A 21,628-nucleotide genomic window follows, 5' to 3' on the forward strand; every position below is an offset into this window, starting at 1 on the left:
ATAAGCAGAGAATTGGGGGGATAGCATTAACATTAACAATTCAGCCATAACAACAACAGAATCAATAGACCGTCGTTCTGGATTGACCGATGTTGCCAATTTCTTCTTTATTTCCAGCTGGACAACGACCAACTACTTATCCACGTCTTCTCCAACAGATTGTGTCAAGTTCAAAGGATTCAATTGGCTATGGAACACCGAAATCGTGAGCATCTTCTAGATGAAGTGCTGATTTTATAGATGATGAATTTGACAATTACAAGGCTTCAAAAGTGAGTCAATCATTATTTCCATAATGATAACTTTTGAGGAATTTGTAGATCAAACATTGATCTCTACTTTTGTGTCGTAAAATAACATCGGTTCAACAGGTCAAAAACGTTTTAGAAAACGAGTCTACATATTCATTCACAAATTAGTTTTTTATTGATACACTCATTAAAAACAGTTGATCAACTGCTACACCTCATTGAATTCATTTCCTCATCATGAACATCGATTAATGCAAACCACATTCCTGCCTTCGGACCCGATTCATGACAAAATACGAACGTCGGCGTGTTGTCCGCATTTCCGGGAACCGAAACGTAACCATATCCCCTGAATACATCAAATTGCTCGGTAGTTGCGCCGGGGCACGTTAGGTACGTTCTGAAGAAATTCTGGTAGTTCTAAAAGATATTTCGAAACTCACGCGCACATCGGATTTTGATCTCCGAAATTAGAGGGAGACGGTTGGATGGAGAAAACAACTGGGACATCTGTGTCTTTCAAGCAATAACTGGAGGGACTGGGAAGATTTACTCCTTGACACGTGGCATCGTAGATTTTCGAACAAGTTTGACAGGCTGGAATTTGAGTTTTGCTTTGAGAGTTTGTAGGGATTAACGTTGTCTTGCTTGTGAGATGTGTTGGAATCTAGATATTTGTTGTTGTAAGTGACAAGTTTTTTGCTAACCAATGATGAAAAGTACTACAGTACCGACCAAAACAATATCATACTTGGCCCTTTTCAGCTGAAAATTTCCAAACTTTGAGAGTGTGTCGTGGTAATACTGATTACCCCATCTAGTTGGTTTTTACTGAATCATACAGAACAAAGGTAGAGCTTTGTTTTTGAAGTTGACAACTTTTTTGTACGGACACTCCCTAAAGAGTTATGATCATTTTAAAAGGGCAGCTCAAAAATCCCTTTTTTTGCACTGAAATGGGACGATTTGAGAAAGAAATTACTTTGTCGATATGTAACTCTCTAGGGAGTGTCCGTACAAAAAGTTGTTAACTACAAAATTGGAGTTCTACTCTTGGTCTGTTTGATCCCATAAACAATTATTTTGTGAAACATTTAGTTTTACCATGACGCACTCTCAAAGTTGGTAATTTTCAACTGAAAAAGGCCACATTGTATATCTTACTGCACGGTACTGTAAGTGTCTGCTAGTTTACAATTTTTGATTGATGATTATCTCCTCAGGACAGACAAGAAAAACTTACGGAATGGATCGACAGCTGAAAATAGCATTATTTGTTTTGACTACTGTACTGTACAGACTTACGCTCCACATTTTGAGTTGGTATGCAAGATTCGGAAGTCTTGAGAATAAATACCATTATAAATATAGAATACATATCAAAAACGGATAAATTAATAATAATTCCCCCGTTGACTAAACATTCTCCTCCCAGGTATAGCGGATAAATCAAGTTCTCTATCTTGTTTGATGTCCTGGGGATGGATGGGTGGACTGTGTTTTGATCCTCTGATCGGAGAAAGTACATTCTGTTTTGTGATAATATGTGTTATCATATCAAATTAGGAGAAAGGAATTACGTCAGCAGGTAGAATAAGTTTTTATACAGGAGGACTTTTCGTAAACTTTTCTTAAATTTTTACTCAACTGTGTTGATCAAACTACAGTACCGCTCAATAGGATATGAACTTTGGCAATTTTAAGTTGAAATTGTCCAATTTTGAGAGTGTGTCATGATAATACTGTTTGTCCCATCAAGTAAATTTTTAATGGTTCATACAGAACAAAGGGAGAGCTTCATTTTTGTAGTTGACAACTTTTTGTACGAGCACTCCCTTGCAAGTTATAGTCATTTTAAGACCACAGCTCAAAAATTGCACTAATTTGTAGTGAAATTAGTCGATTTGAAGGAGAAATTACTTTGTCGATACGTAGTTTGCTAGGGAGTGCTCGTACAAAAAGTTGTCAACTACAAAAACGAAGCTCTTCCTTTGTTCTGTATAATTCATTGAAAATTTAATTGATGGAACAATCAGAGTTACCATGACACACTCTCAAAGTTGGACAATTTCAACTGAAAATTGCCAAAGTTAATATCCTATTGAGCGGTACTGTACACTTTAGTAGTTGCCAACTTTTATGTAGAATTCCTTTCAAGACAGATATCATTTATGAAAAAAATCATTCAATTTTTCCATTTTTTGTTAACGCCCGCATTCCACAAGGTATCCTTCAACAAAATTGTCAACTACAAAAATGGAATTCTAGAGTTCCACTACACATCCGAATAAAATTTGAGTCCATGGAAGAGTTTTTACCTCCTTTCCGAGTGGTCAAAGTTGGTTATTTTGCACTGAACACCTTTCCTTTTCCTTTTCCTTTACACGATTCAAAAACTGAATCCGATTTCGAATCCTTTCCCAATTAAACAACTTCCCAGGATGACGGTTCTCACTGACAAAAACGGATGTTGATATTCCAGCGGTCGCTACTATCGGTCTTCCCAAAAATAGGTAAATATTCACGTTTGGTTGTAAAAACAATTGGCAGGTGTCTCATTCCTTTTGTTTCTTTATAAAACAATATTCACATAATCATGAGAAAGAGACACACTTATTACTCCCACTAAATGAGCATACTCCAAGGTCACGCCCACTGTCTGGGAAGAGTGGAATACACTTGTCCATCGTTGCCCCCCTATCCATTTTCTTCTTTGTCTTTCAAACATTTCCTCTGAATTCAGAATCTTTCTTTCCAATGATTTCTCAAATTATCAGTCGAAGAATTAAAGGCGTTCTCGGATCTCAAGCAACTCATTGATAGGTAAAGACTCTGATTTCCATCTCGACCAGAGTAAATTTCTTTATAGTCTTGTTTTAATTCTAGAAGTCTCATCTTCAAGTCGTGAATCCTCGGAATCAAAAGCTCCATTTCTGAATTTTCATTTTCATCGGCCAGCTCTTTTCAATTCTTGACATTTTCAACATAATCTTTTTTTTTCATTTCATAGCTATACTGTATTCGAAAGAATTATATACCAACTTTTTCCACAAAATCTTTCAAGAGTTACTGTAGTCAAAAGTAGACCTTCATTTTGTAGTTGGTCATTTTTTTGTATCTTTTTTATAAACTCTTTCTCTCTCTCAAAAAACATGGGTTACTATAGAATGATACTTTTTGCCTCAATTTAGATCAATTCGTTTCAAAACTCTTATTCTTTTTCTCGATCCGTTCAGTTTCAATTCACATCCGTTTCTTCCCAAAAAGACATCCGTTCACACTTTTTCACATCCAGAGTCATAAAACACTCGGCAGGTGTTCTTTTCCCTTTATTAGAGACAGCCGCGTACTTTTTTATATTCACATATTCATGGGAGACAATTGGGTGTGTCTGTCATGTCTAGGAGGCCCCGCCCACTTTTGGATACAGTACGCAAACAGTTGGGTTACTATTCTCCAATTTTTCTTCCTCCTCTCCAAATTTCAGAATGCATTTTTCCAAATCCCAGCTCCGAATTTAGAAAACTTCAAACCCAGAGAAATGTTTTTTTTTCGAAAATCCCTTTTTCCATTCATCCCACTTTATTATCTATTTCTTCCTTTTCCGTTCATTTACCTTGTCATTTTCCGGGTTTCTCATATTCCGATTCTTTCAGATAACTCAACTCTTCATGATGTCTTCAATCAAGGTCGTCCTCACTCCAGAATGTCAAAACATGTGGGCTCAAAGACAAGGATCGATGGAAATGGTAAGTAAGGGAGCTAAGGGGACCCCACTGTTCCCGGGTCTTAAGTTTATGATAGATGGGATGGAGGATAAGTCGAACTATTCGATTTCGCTGACGTTGGAACGAGTGGATTCAACTCGACTGACATTCAAGAATGGCTCGTGGACCCGGTCGGAAGTGCGGAACTCAAAGGATGCTCATCCTTACAAATGCATCAATCATCCAGATGGCATCCAGACAGGAGAGTATTGGCGGTCTCACCCGATCGAATTTGACCAATTGAGGATTACGTCGAAGGTTGATCTGGAGAAACAGGACGAGAACATGCTGTTCGTTAGGACTATGTATAGATATGTTGCCGTGCTCACTGTCAACGACATGACTTCTGGACCAATTCGTATTATGGTGCACACTGCTCAATTCATCCCTGTCTCCATCTACCAGGATAACACTATAGGACGTTGGAAATCTCAGTACAATAAGTTTGCGACAATTGGAAATGGAGGTTTGGGAGCACCTGGTGGAGGCAAAGTGAAGAAAAGCAAAGGAAGACATGTTTTGTCTTCTCCAATCACTCCAGTGACTACTCCGATAGCTGCATACGGCACTCAGTATCCTGGATATAACACTGGCTTCTATCCTATGAGCAATGGATACAACTTTCCCCAAGTCAACTATAGTTATCCAGTCATGACTTCACAATACCAGTGTCCAATGTCTTCACTACAACACTCTGGCTACGGTGGATCGGTCACGGATCAATGGAATATGCCAACCTACCCACCTACGGCTACTCCGGATATCACTGCAGCTCACTGGCCACAAGGATCCTCCATGGCTTCTAGCATGACTGCTGCATATTCATTCTACCCGTCGAGTAGCTGTTCATCTGGATCTTCATCACCTGGAGCTTCTATGAACTCAGACTTCAATGGATACACGTTCAGCAAGTCAAACGGATCACCATCTGGCTTGTCTCCTGGCTACAGTACCACCACCTCTCCTTCTAGCTCATCAAGCCGTTCTTCTGGATCCTCATCACCTGTCACTTCTGTGGAGTACAGCTTCGATGGATCCACTTCCACCAGATCCAGCCAATCCCCCTATGGCTCATTTCCTGGCTACAGTACCTCCACTTCTCTTGTCGGATCCATCACCCCATCTGACTCTTCGGATGACTCCACCTCTTCTCTGTTCGATGGAAATGTGGACTACTCCATCGCCTTCAAGCCATATGAATTCCTGACTGATGATGATATCCCACTACCCTATTGAACTTTTGTATTTTATTTTAACTGTGTACATATTTTCACTCTAATAAACCCGAACTAACCCCAAATAGACTTGAGTCGCTACGCAGCAAATACTTGATATAGAGCTAAAAAAATACTTTATCCCCCAAAAAGTCCAGCGTTCAAAGTAACGGGTTCTCTTCTTCTCGTAGTTTCCACCGTAGTCGTCACCGTCTCCGTAGTTGTACTCTCCGTGGGCAACGGAATCAACGTCTCCTTACTCAAATCAATCGTTTTCAGAATCAACGGGAGCAGTGAGTTGGTTTGAGTGAAGACCAGCAGAGCACACATCTCTCCGTCACAACAACAATCTTTCTGTTGGTACAGGATCTTGTGCTGGAACAACATGGAACGGAGCTCGCAGGCTGGCTTCACATTTTCACATGATTCTGGAGAGAAGGCGTCAGGAAATGGGTGAGCCATCACAAATGCCGAATCGAATTGACTAAACTCGAGGGGATTCTGAAAGAGAGAGAGAAGTTTGATTTGTGGGCGGAGTCTCCATGCGCCTGCGAAAACTTGATCTACTAACTAGGGAAGGCCATGGGGTCGGTCTGGAGTTATGGGAAGTGACTTATATCGTTGGAAAGCTGGGAAATCGCTGATTCCAAATATATATTCAGTTTTTGCCCTCGAGGCCTGGTATTCGAGAAAATACAAAGTTTGGACCCCAGGCAACTCACACCTCGTTTTTTCTTGAATAAAAAAGCCTCGTGGGTAAAAACTGAGAATATATTTGGAATCAGCGTTTTCTCAGCTTTCCAATGATATAGGTCACGTCCCATAACTCCAGAGACTGACTCTGTTACCTTCCCTAGTAAGCCACGCCCCTTTTCCCCTTTCCGCCCTCCCACCTCACAAACCTACCGTATCACTAACACAACCACTATAAATCCTCCCTGGAATCATCGCCACCACGTCGGTCATATTCATCGAATGACACGGATAGTTCTCTCGATCATTCAGAAATTTGATGGCATCAGTGACACGTGGAAATATTGATCGAGTGTAGTTCAATTTTGGCAGTCCCAACTCTCGATAAATCGCGGCGAGACCACATAGAAATCGAGGAAAAATTATGGGAAGTTCGGAGAATTTGTGTTCGAGGGCGCATGCTTTAACGAGTTCGGTTATGCCCTGAAAAACGAAATGGAAAAAAAGAAATGGAGGTTGGAGGAGTCGAACCCCGGACCCTCAGATCTAAAATCAAGAGCGTTAACTAGTAGGCCACGCGTACACAAATTGTAAGTCACCCAAAGGCGTATAAGTTCCCAGCAGCTTACCATCGACTCATGAATCTCGGGGAAATGCTGCAAGCTACTGTCCCAATTGATGCGAGCACTTTCTATACGATCTCTTTCAGATTTATCCTTCGGAAATTCATCAATTGGATTCAAAAGAATATGTGCAATTGATTCACTCAGAAATGGTTGTAAAAGACGATTCGGAATGATTGGTTTCTCAATATCCATCTTTTGCTGAATCCTATCGGGAATCTTGCCAATATTGAAGACAACTTTATCGCATTCCACCAAATAATGCGAAAATTGGAGAGAAATCAGCAGGAATTGAAGAAAAAATATCATATTTATTGAGTGGGAGAGAGGCGGTGGAGAGAATATTATTAATTATTTGAAAATGAACAAGATTTGAAGTGGAACGTGGAGGAAGAAGGAAAAACAAGATAGTTCAGGAGTACAAAAAAAAATTAAAAACAATAATTAAAACGTGACGCACAAAGAGAGTTTTTAAATACAGAGTATCGAGGGGGACAGAGAGATACTGATGGATGGGGTGAGATTTAGCGAACCGGGCTACGTCCCATACGACGTTCGAAGCGGTCTCCGCCGGACTCGCGGTGGCCGAAACGACGTCCTCCTCCTGGCATTGTGATGGCGACGTCGATGAAGTCTCCGACCTCGAACTTGCATTGTTGAAGCTAAAAAAATAATTTTTTGAGTGGGAAACATGATTTTTTTACCGTTTTGTTGTCATCAATGCCACGTTGTCCATTCATCGTGTTTCCAATTTCACGAAGAATATATCTTGGTGAATTCCGATCTGGCTGCACAACAGCGAAATCGAAGGTTATTCCCTTTCGTCTCGCATCCGGATTGATCTCTTTGATGAGATTTGTGAGCTCTCGCAGTGAGCAGTCCATCCTGAAATTTGTTTTTTTAATTTAAAAACTCGAAAATTTGGAATCTTACCAGGTATGCATCAGAAGTTCATTCGGCGGAACGGATCCTCCGTTTCGATTGTTGAATTCGCCGATCGGATTATGTCGATTGTTGCCGCAGAAGACGCGGAGAAGCATTGGGCACACTTTCTCACGATCCACTGGTTTATCCTGCCCAGCTACCACCTGGGATACCAGTTGTCCGTTGCTCATTTTTCTGAAAATTAGAAAATTGAGAAAAGAGATAGAAGGTTTCATTTGAAGAGAAGATATTAGGAAAACGAAAACGATTAAAAATTTAATTTTTGGATTTTTCTCATTGAAAGACAAAAGAAATCAGTTTCAACCAGAAAGTTTTGTTTTCTTCAATTTTGGAATAAACAGAATAAACGTCGGTGATATTTCAGCAAAATTCATTTACCCAGAACACATCTTCGCTTATTTTTTATTTGAAATTTTTAAAAATTGAATTTTTCTTAGAAATTCACAGATTTTGCCCTAAAATGGGATTTTTTTGATAATCTGGATTATTAAAATCTGTAAAAATCAATAAAAATCAACAAAACCCAAAGAAAAAAACGCAAAAATCAGTGTTTGTTGCACAAAAAACGTTCAAAAAATTCACAAAAGCATTCGAACGTAAGTGGGCGGAGTCTTGGTTGCAACCCGCGCACACGGTTTTCGCAGTTTTGCCGCACACAGTTGATTCTTTCGCAATTTTTCTCTCTCACATGTTACACGATTCTTAATCACATTTTAATGGATTTTCCAGGTTTTTCGAGATTTGTTGCTTTGAAAAATTAATTTTCTGATTATTTTCTATCATTAAAACATCAATTCGGTTAATTTTAATTTTTTTATCACCTGCCCTACTTTCATTGAAAAATCGATAACTTTGTTTCGTTTTCGTTTATCATTTGATTACCGTTTCGTTATAATTTTTTCTATTTTTTGAGTTTTCAGACCAGAAAATGGGTCAACACGGGGCGATTAGGCTACAGAACGAGGTGCAAGAAGGCGTTGTGAGTTAATAAAAATTATTTTAAAACTGAAATTGGAAAGTGCAAAATTTAAAAAAATGACTCATAAAATTAAAAAAAAAAGCGAAATTGTGTCCTAAAGCATCTTTTTCGAATATTCGATGAAAAATTTGTCAGCTTTTACTTTGAAAAGCGGTATTCCCACGATTTTTTCTGCCTATTGTTACGTGGAATGCAAATAAAAAATTCTCTTCAGAATATTTTTTCGAAGCGAACGAAAATGTTTTTTAAAAAACCCTTTTTTATCTGATTTTGTTTAAAAATCCATTATTCCAGATGCCGGTACACGAGCTGACAGAAGAAGAGCAATGGGCTGAAGAACACCGGAAAATGCATGAGAAGCATAAGGGACACGAGGCGATGCACATGGAAATGATGATAATTTTCATTATTTCTGTAGTCGTCGGACAGATTTTTCTGGTGACGTGGAAGAGGAAACATTTCAAGTCATATCAGGTAGGGAAATGGAGAGAAAGTAGCGAGAAAACTTTTGGAATTATGTAAAAATTGGGAAAAAATTTGCTAGTGAAGGTCATAGAGTCAGTTTGAAAATATGGGACGTGACATATATCATTGGAAAGCTGGAAAAACGCTGATTCCAAATATATATTCAGTTTTTGCCCTCGAGGTCTAGTATTCGAGAAAAACAATGTTAAAATCCGGAAAAATAACAAATTATTACCTATATGACACGCGTTTTGAAGTTTTTGCGATTTTCGTGAGTTAAAAAGGTAATCATTTGTTATATTCTGAACTTCGAGGGCAAAAACTGAATATATATTTGGAATCAGCGTTTTCTCACCAATGATCTAAGTCACGTCCCATAACTCCGAACTGACTCTATGACGTTCCATATTTAGTGAAAAAGTGTGTGTATTCGGTGAGAAAAATAAATTTCTTGCGAAAATTCCCGCGTTTTTTGCTAAATTTATACCGAATAAACATTCAAAAATCTCAAATTCCAGATGTGCACCCTCATCGGAATGCTCACCATTCCCGTCTACGTGTGCTTCAATCGTTCCTGGTATCGTTTCCTTGCCACGTGGCTTGTCTTTTGCATATTCTCAGCATTCATATGGGTAAAAGCGTCGGCACAACATATCAGTGGTGGCACGCCGAGGTGATTGTTGGAGTTTGTCAAAGTTAAATTTAAATATTTTTGCAGAATGGTGTACAAATGGTTTCTGTTTCTCCACAAGATGAGTTATGTTTTGGGTGTCATTGGATATTTGATAATGATGGCCGCTCTTCTTGGTTTTCATGTTCTTTTCGGAGTTACACAGCCAACTCTTATGGATATTGGTAAGGAATTGGGCAAACTGTTGGGATTTTGAAGCCTAGATTCACATGAAAACTCAGAACTTTTGCTGAAATCGATCATTTTTGCTCGAAATTCCATTTTTCTGACTGAAAATTGGGTTTTTAAAATGATATATTGTTCATTTTCGAGTCATTCGGACTTTTTTTGAGAGATTTCTGATATTTTTCACTCCGAAAGTTGTCATTTTTTAACCTATTTCGATGCCGAAAAATCAATTTTTCCGATCAAAAATACTGCATTCTCATGGAATTTTTAATCATTTTCGATGAGTTTTCAGTCATTTTCAGCGATTTTTAATGATTTTTGAAATGTTTTAACCACAGAGCTTCCTTTATCTCATGATGAGATTCATCACCAGTGATATGGCAACGGAAATCGGAAATTCCGAAATTTTCGGAACTGTTTTCCGTCGGAAATTTGCCGAAATTTCAAATATTTTCGTTATGAAAAAACAATTTGTGCGGAATCGAAAGATATTGCTGCAAAACAAACGGGAATGGTGCCAATACATCAGATTTGTGCCAAAATTACATTTTCAGTTTTTATTGCATATTTATTGATTTTGACTATGAAAAACTTGAAAAACCGAGTTTAGAAGTTTAGATTTCCGAAATTTCCGAAATTTTTAGTTCCGCACATCCCTGGTCATCACAGACATCTTATCCAATTACAGTACAATTCAAACCATTTGCTCCTTTTCTAATCCTCTCATTTTCCAGGAATCCTATTCATGTTCTACGGCGTCTACTACGGAGTACTCGGCAGAGATTTCGCCCACATTTGTACAGCTAGAATGGCGTCGAGAATCGGGGTAATTACATGCTTAGTTCTCTTATTCAGAAAAAGGGCAACGGTGGCTAATAAGGGTTTTGAGAAGAAAATGAAAGGGGCAGTGCCGAAATCCGCCTTGAAATGACGAGTTTCCAATGGAAAATCCTCCTTATTTTCCACCTGAAAACTCGATTATTTTCAGTATTACACCGCTGAAGGCCTTCCCAAAAAGCACCTGGAAGACGGCGTTTGTGCGGTTTGTGCTGGTCGATTGGACGATTCTGATCACGTGCATGAGGCAGTTATTCAGAATAAGTTGGGCGAGGACGATGATGAAAAGTTGTATAAGTGAGTTTTGGCTGAAATTAGAATATTGTGAAAAAAAGGAACATTTCAGATTATCGTGTGGCCACGTGTTCCATGAGTTCTGTATCCGTGGATGGGTAGTCGTTGGAAAGTTACAAACGTGTCCGTATTGTAAGGAGCGAGTGGATTTGCAGAGAATGTTTAAGAATCCGTGAGTTTTGAGGACATCTGGAAAAGAGGATAGACAGTAAGACAGCTGGGAAGTCTAGGCTGAAAGAGAGAATCAGACATCAAAAGAGATTTTATCTTTGAAAAACTGGATTTTTGGGTGATCAGGACATCCGGAAGTACAGACAAAGGCTACAGACACTTGAAACCCCGGACAGAGACAGACAGACAGGCAGACCTATCTGAATTTATAGAAACGCGCCTGGGGCGAGCCAGACACAAATAAAGTTGGACATCCGGACACATAGACAGATAGACATACTCTGAAAATCAGGTGTTTCTCAGTAGTTACTCAATTCCGTGAACTTTTTTTTTGAAATTTGGGGACATCTGGATAAGACGACAGACAGAAAGGCGGCTGGAAATCTAGGCTGAAAGGGGAAAAAGTTCGCAAAATGGGTTATTGAAAAACTGTAAATTTCGGGGTGCTTGAGACATCCAGACCGACCGACAGAAGCTACAGACAGAAACGTTTTGAACACAAATTGGGCATCTGGATATCTAGACAGACAGACAGACAGACCGACCGACTTTTGAAATAAAAAAATCACAAAAAATGAGTTTTTGAATCGAGAGTTTTCCATGAAACCTCTGAAAAACACTGTTTTCTCATAAATTACTCAGTTTCGCTGCTTTTCTGGAAATTTGGGAAAACCTATTAGCTCGGCACAGGTCTTTCAACTGCGCTCCACCGAAATCCTCTTGAGAAATGTCTCTTTTTCTCTGAGTCTTTCTCCGGTTTCGGTAGAGCGCGGTTGTAAGAAGCGTGGCGTGAATTCTAGTCTAATAAAAACGTCGAAATCTCCCAACTCCCCTTCAATTTCTTCCATTTCCAGATGGGAAAAACCTCACTTATTCTACGGAAAACTGCTCGACTGGATTCGTTATTTGGTGTGTTGGCAGCCACTCATTGTCACAGGAGTACAAGGAATCACCACGTGGCTTGGACTGGAATAATAGGAATCCATTTTGCCAAAGAAACTAACTAGAATATTAATAATTTATTTACTTTCCCCCCACCGATATAGTCACAAAATGTCATTCCTTTACTGCATTTTTAACCGTTTTTCAAATTCTTCTAAACCATTGCTTTGCCGGGAACCGGGTGATTTTTTTCTCTTTTTTTCTCTTTTTGCTGTTAAATAATATGGATTTTTACGATTTTTACTCAATTTCTTAAACTTTTCTGCCGTTTTAAGCGGTTTTTATATCTATTTTGTTGTTTTTATGCGTTGTGTTATAGATTTAATCATAGTTTTTGTAGATGGATTCAAAAAGAACACTTGGATTGAACATTCGACAGAAAGAAGAGCCAAAACGGGTGGCGATCAAGGTGGCGAGTGTTTTTGGAGACGATGACGATGACGATATGGTGAGTTTCAGAAGGAAAAAGTATAAAGTTTCCGATTATTTTTAACATTTTTATGTTATTTTACTCATTTGTTATTAGCTCTGCACGCTTCTTACAACCGCGCTCTACCGAAAACGAAGAAAATTGTGTGCGAAATTGAGAGACTCACAATCAGAAAAAGAGAAAACTGTGCTGAGCTAATATTTTCCAACCAAAATACCGTTTTTGCAGCCAGCAACTGCGACAAACGCCGCATCGGCATCAGTGATTCGTGTGCAGAAACAAGCCGAACGAGAGCATCAGAAAGCGGAAGCGGAGGATCCGACGATTTTCGATTATGATGGGAATTATGATGAGATTCAGGCAATTAAGAATGAGAAGGTTGGTTAATTGAGCTGAAAAACCAGGGATGTGCCTATGGAGGCGCTTTGGGCGCTGAAAGATTTCAAAGTGGGCGAAAATGCGACGAGAGAGAGTGTGTCTGCGTCTCTCCATTTCGCACACTCTTTCTCGTCGCATTTTCAAATTTCGGCTGAAAATGCGAGGCGCTCAACGCCACCCGGGCACATACCTGTGAAAAACCGGAGAAATTGACAAAATGATGATTCTGGAGCCATAGATCTGATTTTCAGATCCTGGATTCTGATTCCCAAATTCTAGATTTTCGATTCTGGATTCTAGATTCCAGATCCTGGACTCTTGATACTAGATTCTGGATCCTGGATTCAGAATCCCGGATTCTCAATTCTGGATTCTTGATTCTAGATTCTGGATCCTGAATCCTGGATTCTTGATTCTAGATTCTAGCTTCTGATTCCCAAATTCTAGTTGTTGTATTTTGGATCCTGGGTTCTGAATTTTTGATTCTACATCCTGAATTCTTGATTCTATAGATTCTGGATCCTGGATTCAGAATCCCGGATTCTTGATTCTAGATTTTGGATCCAAAATTCTGGTTGTTGGATTCTGGATCTTGGATTCTGAATTTTTGATTCTGGATCCTGAATTCTTGATTCTAGATTCTGGAAACTTGATTCTGAATTCTTGATCCTGATTCTGGATCATAGATTCTTGATTCTTGATTCTGGATCTTGGATTCTGGATCTTGGATTCTGGAAGCTGGATTCTTGAATTCTGCATTCTAGAAGCACCTAATTTCCGTTTTTTCAGAAGGAAGAAGCCCGAAAAGCGGACAAAAAACGTGAATCCAAGTACGCTGAAAGTATCATCAAAGCTCACGCCCGTCGTCAACTCGAAACCTTCTCCCGTGAAGAACGACAACAAATCAAAGAGCGAGAAAAGGAGGGGGACGAGTTCGCCGATAAGGAAGTCTTCGTGACTGGAGCCTACCGTAAACAACAGGAAGAAGTCAAGAAATACAGGGAGCAGGAGGCTGAAGAAGCGGCGTTCAACGATATGACGAGTGTACAAAAGCAGAAAATGTGGGAGATGGGAATGGGAAGGACGTTGTTGAATGATTTGGCGAGGGATCCGACGGCGATTAAACAGAGGAAAAAAGAGCAGAAGAATGTGAGAAAACGAGAAGATTCTGGAGATGAAGAAGAAAAGGAATTGGGGGAGGATAAGAAGAAACCGGAGAAATCAATTTACGACTCGGATTCAGAAGAGGAGAAGCCGAAGATTGAGGCTCCGCCCCAAAAGAATTTCGAAGGAGAACTGAAGCCTGGCCTCAATAAAGTCACGAAGAAAGCAACGACACGCGCTGAAAGAGTCCAACGAAATTTCACACCGACACCACCGTCTTCTGATGACGAAGGAGCACCACGACCTGCTCCGCGAGCACTCGGAGATCATAGATCATCGAGAAGAAGTGGAAGTGGATCACCCAGAAGATCCCGAGATTCGGGACGACGAGGCTCTGAAGTGGAGAAGACTGAAGAGCCGGTGAAAGCGCCGAAAATCTCGCTCAAGGAGAAGCTGAAACCGAAGAAAATCGATAAAGTCGCGAGATTGGAGGGATTGAAGGAGATTCTGAAGCAGAGGAATACGGAGAATGATATTGAAGAAGCGAGACAGAGATATTTTGAGAGGAGGGAGCAAGGAATCGTTGTGCCGCCACTGTAATAGTTTAATTTTTATGTGTTTTTTCTGTAATTTGGTCTCGATTTTCTCTGATTTCACATCTTATTGACTTTTGGTATTTATTTGTTTTTTCGTCTCTTTGTTTCTCAAATGAAAGTTCGAGTTTTGATTTTTCCCCTCCATTTCTTTGTTATTTCACTTTTATCGCAATTACTGGTATAACTTGCCAGTTTTATACCTTTATCCCCTTTTATTCAGAAATTCATTACAAATTTGCAGATGGCATCGGAAACAACGGTTCCGAATCAGGAGCCGCACAGTTCCAGTAATAAGGATGAGTCGGCACGGTGAGTTGGAGAGAAATGAGCCTGAAATTGAATTTTTCGAGAGAAAAAACACTGAAAAACGTAAAAAATCACATTTTTGCAGACTTTTTTTTGCAAAATAGTATAATTTTCTCTCCAAATGGCTCCGGAAAACTTTTCGGCTAAAAAAATTGCGTGAAAATGGCCCAAATCCGATCTGAATTTATCTGAAAACGCCGTAGGCGCGCCAGAGTCGTTTTTTACTGAAAATGTTGGTAGCCGAGTCCAAAATCGCCGAAAACTCGAATATTTTCATTTGCAAGCTACCAAAACGCGTCTCAGGCACACCAGACAACTTTTCGTCTCGAAAAATTGCTGAAAATCAATCAAAAATCGGCTGATTTACATATCGATAAAACTACATAGGCTGTTTGACTATTTTTGATAAAAATTGTGAAAAAAATTGTGCACATTTTTTGACCCCGGGACGAAATTTTGCAAGTCTGCATTTTTGTTGTTTTTTGTCAAAATTAAATACCGAATCTCCCTCGAAAATTTAAAATTTTCATTTTTTGCCACTATTCCAGCCTAAAAAGCTAAAAGCAGTCTAATTCCCCCCATAAAAGTTCCAGATTCGAGTGCAACATTTGCCTTGACGCTGCGAAGGACGCCGTCGTTTCTCTATGCGGTCATCTCTTCTGTTGGCCGTGTCTCAGTCAGTGGCTAGACACTCGTCCCAATAATCAAGTGTGTCCCGTCTGTAAAAGTGCTATCGATGGGAGCAAAGTAGGCTGAAAACTTATTTAGAAGAAGAAGAGAAACCCCCTGGAAATTCAGGTCGTCCCGATCTACGGTCGCGGTGGCGACTCATCGGATCCACGTGAAAAGATTCCGCCACGCCCGAAAGGACAGAGGACTGAACCGCCACCGGTAATAAGATTAGTGGGCGGAGCCTCTTGAATAACCCCGCCTCTTTCATTGCTAACCTCTCATAGTTGTACGGAATGACATTTTTCGATTTCCGTAATCCGGAACCGGCATAACATTTTCAAAATTCGGAATCCGGAATCCGGAACCGGAATGAAAAAAAACCGGGAATTCCAGAATTTCGGAACCGGAATCCGGATAGAGGACCACTATGCAAACCATACAAGCAAACAGAGCTGTGCGGAATTCCTTCCTTCGACTTTCTTCTTCCGACTTCCTTTTTAGAAAATTAACTTCCGACTTCCGGCTTCCGACTTCCTTTTAAAAAATTTACTTTTGACTTCCGGCTTCCGACTTCCGTGTAAAAAGTTTACAAAAATTTTGTAATTTTCGACGGAATTTCGGCGGAAGTTTGGTGGTTTTTGATGGAATTTTGTATGAAAACAACGCCAAAATGTGTTTTCAGTGATGACTAGAAAACATATTTTTTTACAAAAATTTACTTCCTTCTTCCTTCTTCCGACTTCCTTCTTCCGACTTTCTTTTTCGAAAAGTTTACTTCCGCACAGCTCTGGTGTCTAGTATTAATGGGCGGAGCCTCCTGATTAACCCTCTTCCATTGCTAACCCCTCTCAACTCAATCCCCTAACCCATTTCAGCAATCATTCGGCGGATTCAACTGGGGCGCATTCAACGACGGTGGAATGATGGGCGGCGGCGGAGGACACAATGTTCACTTCTCGTTCGGAATTGGTACAGTAAATGGTCTATTCCCGTTGATGTTCATGCTCCCTTTCATTCAAGGCATCTTCCCGTTATCGTTTGTCGCTTCACTATTTGGAGGTCTTGGTGCAGGCAATGGACAAAACAATCAGGCTGGAGGAGGAGGAGATGGAGCTGCAGGACATGAGCATTCGCATGGACAAGGTATCCGGATGGACAGATGGACATTCAGTCAATGAGAGATTTTGTATTTTGACTGAAAATCTATAATCACTCACCAGTTTTGAAGATGGAAATCCGGAAATCTGGATTTTCAGACAGACATTCGGATTCTGGAAACTGATTTTTATCTCAAGTTTCAAAAGAAATCTTGTTATTAGCAATCCACTTTTATTACAACTGCGCTCCGCCGCAAATGAGAGGCGCAGAGTTTTTTTCTCGCGCCGACACAGATTTTCCCAGTTTTTGACCTATTTTTGCTGTTTTTCATAACAATTTACCAAAAATATTACGAAAATCGGCGAAAATAGGTCAAAAACTGTGAAAATCTGTATTGGCGCGAGAAAAAACTCTGCGTCTCTCGTCGATACTCTCTCGTTTGCGACGGGGCGCAGTTGCTATAAAAATTCTCGGCTGATAAATAAGTCGTCAAGAAATCGGCTGAAAAATTAGATTTTTTTAAAATTTTTAAACCCTTTCCAATAGAATTTTATGAAAAAATCAATTTTTTTCAACTGAAAAGTGGTTTTTATTATCCAATTTTGAAAAAAAAAACTTCAAAAACTCACTCTGGAAAATTGCAATTGTCTCCTTTTTTTCTTGTGGAAACAGTTTTTTTACACAAGCAGACACCCATTTCAAAAAATTCACCCCAATTCCCTATTTTTCAGCCAATCGAGGAGCACATGGCGACCCAGCGCAATCAGGATCCCGAATGGCTCAAGAAGAGGAATATCTATCGAATATCTTTAAATATATCGGCATTTTCATGCTTGTCTGGCTGTTGTTCGTCTAAATTCTCCCCTCACTTTCTCGTGTTTTCATTATAATACATTCCTCATCCCTGTTTTTTTCTGAAAATACAAAAAAAACCGTAAATTTGTAAATGTAATACCATCCCTGTAATATTAATATTCCGTAATAATCCCGATTCGTTTTCTTTTCTCTATCCTCTTTCCTCCCTGAAATCTGTGTTACTTTTCTTGTCCTTCTCTTTCCTATTTTTCTCGTCGATCGACTTTTTTTCCGTTATTTTTTTGGTATTTTCACTAATATTTCTACTAATATTCATTATACAAATCCGATTAGATTGCTAGATTTTCCTTTGTATAAAAATATTTCTATTTGGGTTTTTTTTAATCTGAAAATATTGGTTATCAGTTACCATTTTTGAATATTTATTTTTTATTCAGTTTTTTGAGGCTTTCAAAGTTTTAACTTTTCGATTCAGATGGTGTTCTTCTCGTGTAACAATTGCGGTGAGGCGTGCAAAAAGAATCAGGTAAATATATGATTTTCAGCAAGAAAATATATAAAAAATGGAAAAATATTGAAGTTTTTCCGCTAAAAATAACGTAAACAGTGTTTGGCCACGCCCATATCAGTACCTGCTTTTCAGTTGTGAAGCAGTTATCTTTAAAAATCGCAAAGTTTCATGAAAATACAGAAAAAAATCACAAAATTTCTTGAAAATTCACAAAAAAAAATTTCCATATAAAAACTTGAATTCTGGTTGAAATGCGTGCGCAGAAATGCAAAAATCCGATTTTTCTCAAGTTTCTATGGTTTTATTTGATTTTTTCAAAAAATAATCTTCAAAAAATAACAAATTTCAGGTCGAACGTCATCTGTTCCAATGCAGAAACACAACATTCAGTTGCATCGATTGCCAGCTTGTCTATACGTGAGTGAGAGCGTCGAAGGCACGCCAGCCAACTCAAAACTATGTATTTTTCAGCCGCGACACGTACAAAGACCACGTGAAATGTATCACTGAAAATCAGAAGTACGGTGGCAAGAACTACGTGGAAAAGGAGAATAAAGGAGAGGCGAAACAGAATGCGTGGGTTGATCAAGTGAACAGAGCCATCGAGTTCGTCACCGATTCACAAGTGAAAGAGCTGCTGAAAAGTGTGGCCGGATTCGCGAATATTCCGAGAAAAGAGGCGAAATTCATCAATTTCCTCATCAACTCGTGCCGTCTACGCGATAAGAATTTGGCGTTGCGCGCGTGGCAAGCGATTGCAGCAGAGGCTGAAAAGATGAGAGAGGAGGCGATTCGGAAGCAGGAGGAGATGCAGAAACTGGAGAAGGTGAGAGAAGTGAAAGAGGGAAAGGAAACTGGACGTCTTTAAAAAAGTAAAAAGTAATGTGTATACATGAAAAGATAGACAAAAAAAAACTAGAAATGTAGAGAAAAGTTAAGTTGGGAACACCTGAAACAGAAATTCTTCAATGGTTTTCGAAAAAAAAAATCGCCGAAAAAACCGTTCGAAAAATTTTGGAAATTTCTGCTGAAATTTTCGAAAATTAAGTAACAGAAATAGTGATTTTTCGATTTTTCCTGAAATTTTTTAAAAAATTTTGTACTAAAAACATGTTTCCGGAGTCTTTTTTTGAAATTTTTGCGGTTTTCATAAAAATTCAAGATTTTTGCCTCCGAAAAGCTCATTTTTTCAGACAGTTTTCTTGATATTTTTTTAATTTTTCGGTTTTTTCAGTAAAAAATTTTCGAAACACATTTTTTCGATTTTTTTTCTGTATGAAGTTTTCGAAAAAAAATCGGAAAAGTTTTTTTGCACAGCCCTGATTCGGACATCCGGATATCTGGAATCACTGACATACACACACCAGAATAATACTCTAGCAGTCCGAACATATATACAAACCACGACACAGAAAGATTGGAATCTGGAAAAAAATCAGAAATCTGAAAATATGGAAACACAGTTTAAAATCGAAATAGTTTTTTTTTCACATTAGAGATCTGGCTATCTAGGTATAGAAGCATAAACAATTAGTATTTTTTTAATCTGACATCTGGACATATAAATTTCTGAAAATTCTAACCTTGGGATCTACAGAATCACAAATTCTTACTATTAGGCATCTTGATTTTCCCAATTCAAATTCTAATCTCTCCCATCTTCCAGGCCCAAAAAGAAGCCGCCGCCGCAGCGAAGAAAGACGCCGCTGAGAAGACTGGTGCCACGTCGTCATCTGCTCCAGAAGACGCAGATTCAGAATCCACGCCATCATCGTTCAAATGGAAGAAAGTAATCAAGAGAAAACTGAAAGAAAACGGTGGAGAGATGAAAATCAAGAAGCTTCGGAAGGCCGTCTGCGAGGAGTATTCGACAAAGAACGGCGGTGATTCAGATGACGTGGAGTCGCTATTCGATGAAAAACTTCAAAAATGTGGAGTCAGTGTGGAGGGAAAGAAGGTGTCGCTGGTTGCTTAATTTTCCATATTTTTGATTTTTTTTGTTGAGTTTTTCCCTTATTTCTGTTATTGCTGTTCCAATTCGTTTTATGAAACTGTTCCCTTATAATTCCGTTATAATGCCAAAAGCCATTCATTCTCCCCAGATCCATCCCCGCTCTTTGAACTCCTCTCTCTCTTTTCTATTGGACAAATTGAATGACCTCGTCTCTCGTCACGCAAGCATCTTTCCTACAGTCCCATTATTATTATCCAGAAGTGTACACAGAGAGAGGGGACGGTAGGCCAATTAACTGCATTGAAATGTCACACGAGTGGAGACAGAGAGAGAGAAATGACCAACCGGCCCACTCCTCCGGGAAACTTCTCTTTTTGTATGGCCTGGAGAGTACTTTAGCTGCTGCTTAGCCGTTTCATCTCTTTTTTTATTTCGTGTTTCGTCCCTTTAGCAACAGTTTCGAGGGGGTTGATCTTTGGTAGATATTCCGGAATCTTTCTCTAAGGAATTCTCATTCTTAGTTTGTATTATCGCCACTGAAATGTAGGAAACGCGCTCTAGTGCAGAATTTGTTTTCGATTTCGGTGGAGCGCGATTGTAGGGAACTCGTTCTTTTGTTTGTTTTACAATTTCGCTCCATTGAAATTCTCGTTTTTCACGAGATTTTCCTCGATTCCCGTAGAGCACACTAGATGAACATTTACAAAAATTGTGTAGATCAAATCTTCGCCTTCATTTTCTATTTATATGGACAACATTTTTGTTCAAATCCTTCCTGAAAAGTTATTAGCTAAGCATAGTTCTTACAACTGCGCTCTACCGAAATCCCTTTGAGAAATGTCTCACACTCTCTGCGTCTCTCAATTTCGCACACATTTTTTTTCGGTTTCGGTAGAGCGAAGTTGTAAGAAGCGTGTCGTTCTTCTAATTCTGCAAAAAACCGTTTAAAACTCTCAAAACTCAAGGCAGCAACATGCGAAATTTCTCCGTTTTTGAGCGAATTTTTAAAAGTCACATGCGGTCTTCTCAGTGTAAATTTATATGATATTTGTAGATCAAGTTTAGTCCTTTATTTTTGTAGTTGACAACTTTTTCGACATAAGTCTCTGTAAAAAGTTATTGACCGTTGATGAAATGATACATTTTTCAACATGTGCCTCCACTTCAATGGCCTATAAAATCTCAGTGAAAACTACTACAAGAAAGTTGTCAACTAGAAAAAGAAGTGCCTGATTAGGCCTTTGCTAATAATAAACATTTTATTTGATTTTACAATACGGGAGACCATGATGGACTTTGGAAAACTTATCCACTGTCGCAAGTGCGTGATTTTTGAGCTGTCCTCTTCAAATGGCCATAACTCTCTAGGGGATGCTCGTACAAAAAAGTTGTCAACGACAAAAATGAAGATCTACTTTTGATCTGTATGATTCAATAACAACCTACTGGGTGTGATAATCAGAATTGTCATGACGCACTCTCAAAGTTGCACAATTTCAACTGAAAACGGCCAAAGTTCATATCTTGTTGACATGTACTGCAGTTTAGAGTTGACGTTTCTTTATGTTTCTGAAATCCGAAGAACTTATTGTTTTTATAGGAATCTTCTCACTTAATATTTTTAAAATTTTTATTTTTAAAAAACCTTCAAAACAGACTTTCAACGTGCCGGGCCGGGAATTCTGTACTGAAAAATTCAAATATTTTTTGTTCGAAAAATTTC

The 21,628-nt window shown here is 39.0% G+C and overlaps 8 protein-coding genes across 8 annotated transcripts; 5 read left to right on the forward strand and 3 right to left on the reverse strand.

Moving 5' to 3' along the window:
* Window positions 1-452: 452 nt before the first annotated feature.
* GCK72_008935 (uncharacterized protein) lies at window positions 453-1,611 on the reverse strand (the record flags this gene model as incomplete). The annotated part of the gene is made up of 4 exons (XM_003095897.2): window positions 453-651; window positions 695-848; window positions 1,495-1,509; window positions 1,557-1,611. 4 exons carry the CDS (start codon window positions 1,609-1,611, stop codon window positions 453-455), a joined length of 423 nt encoding a protein of 140 aa, XP_003095945.2.
* Window positions 1,612-3,925: 2,314 nt separating this feature from the next.
* Window positions 3,926-5,254, forward strand: GCK72_008936 (uncharacterized protein; the record flags this gene model as incomplete). Its single annotated transcript, XM_003099421.2, has 1 exon — window positions 3,926-5,254. The coding sequence occupies one exon, from the start codon at window positions 3,926-3,928 to the stop codon at window positions 5,252-5,254; it is 1,329 nt and encodes a 442-aa protein (XP_003099469.2).
* A 116-nt stretch (window positions 5,255-5,370) lies between these two features.
* Window positions 5,371-6,743, reverse strand: GCK72_008937 (uncharacterized protein; the record flags this gene model as incomplete). Its single annotated transcript, XM_003099485.2, has 3 exons — window positions 5,371-5,733; window positions 6,139-6,408; window positions 6,555-6,743. The coding sequence occupies 3 exons, from the start codon at window positions 6,741-6,743 to the stop codon at window positions 5,371-5,373; spliced, it is 822 nt and encodes a 273-aa protein (XP_003099533.2).
* A 329-nt stretch (window positions 6,744-7,072) lies between these two features.
* GCK72_008938 (uncharacterized protein) lies at window positions 7,073-7,663 on the reverse strand (the record flags this gene model as incomplete). Its single annotated transcript, XM_003099427.2, has 3 exons — window positions 7,073-7,210; window positions 7,253-7,433; window positions 7,482-7,663. The coding sequence occupies 3 exons, from the start codon at window positions 7,661-7,663 to the stop codon at window positions 7,073-7,075; spliced, it is 501 nt and encodes a 166-aa protein (XP_003099475.2).
* A 758-nt stretch (window positions 7,664-8,421) lies between these two features.
* On the forward strand, window positions 8,422-12,073 carry GCK72_008939 (uncharacterized protein; the record flags this gene model as incomplete). The annotated part of the gene is made up of 8 exons (XM_003099469.2): window positions 8,422-8,472; window positions 8,767-8,946; window positions 9,456-9,610; window positions 9,656-9,792; window positions 10,531-10,622; window positions 10,785-10,930; window positions 10,980-11,099; window positions 11,953-12,073. The coding sequence occupies 8 exons, from the start codon at window positions 8,422-8,424 to the stop codon at window positions 12,071-12,073; spliced, it is 1,002 nt and encodes a 333-aa protein (XP_003099517.2).
* A 307-nt stretch (window positions 12,074-12,380) lies between these two features.
* Window positions 12,381-14,552, forward strand: GCK72_008940 (uncharacterized protein; the record flags this gene model as incomplete). The annotated part of the gene is made up of 3 exons (XM_003099439.2): window positions 12,381-12,488; window positions 12,699-12,848; window positions 13,638-14,552. 3 exons carry the CDS (start codon window positions 12,381-12,383, stop codon window positions 14,550-14,552), a joined length of 1,173 nt encoding a protein of 390 aa, XP_003099487.2.
* Window positions 14,553-14,789: 237 nt separating this feature from the next.
* Window positions 14,790-17,480, forward strand: GCK72_008941 (uncharacterized protein; the record flags this gene model as incomplete). Its single annotated transcript, XM_053727127.1, has 6 exons — window positions 14,790-14,857; window positions 15,448-15,601; window positions 15,653-15,745; window positions 16,402-16,495; window positions 16,547-16,669; window positions 17,356-17,480. The coding sequence occupies 6 exons, from the start codon at window positions 14,790-14,792 to the stop codon at window positions 17,478-17,480; spliced, it is 657 nt and encodes a 218-aa protein (XP_053586704.1).
* A 435-nt stretch (window positions 17,481-17,915) lies between these two features.
* Window positions 17,916-19,926, forward strand: GCK72_008942 (uncharacterized protein; the record flags this gene model as incomplete). The annotated part of the gene is made up of 4 exons (XM_003099487.2): window positions 17,916-17,966; window positions 18,301-18,368; window positions 18,423-18,777; window positions 19,618-19,926. 4 exons carry the CDS (start codon window positions 17,916-17,918, stop codon window positions 19,924-19,926), a joined length of 783 nt encoding a protein of 260 aa, XP_003099535.2.
* Between the last annotated feature and the right edge of the window lie 1,702 nt (window positions 19,927-21,628).

The sequence above is a fragment of the Caenorhabditis remanei genome, chromosome III (genome assembly GCF_010183535.1).
Source record: "Caenorhabditis remanei strain PX506 chromosome III, whole genome shotgun sequence".
Classification (NCBI taxonomy): domain Eukaryota; kingdom Metazoa; phylum Nematoda; class Chromadorea; order Rhabditida; family Rhabditidae; genus Caenorhabditis; species Caenorhabditis remanei.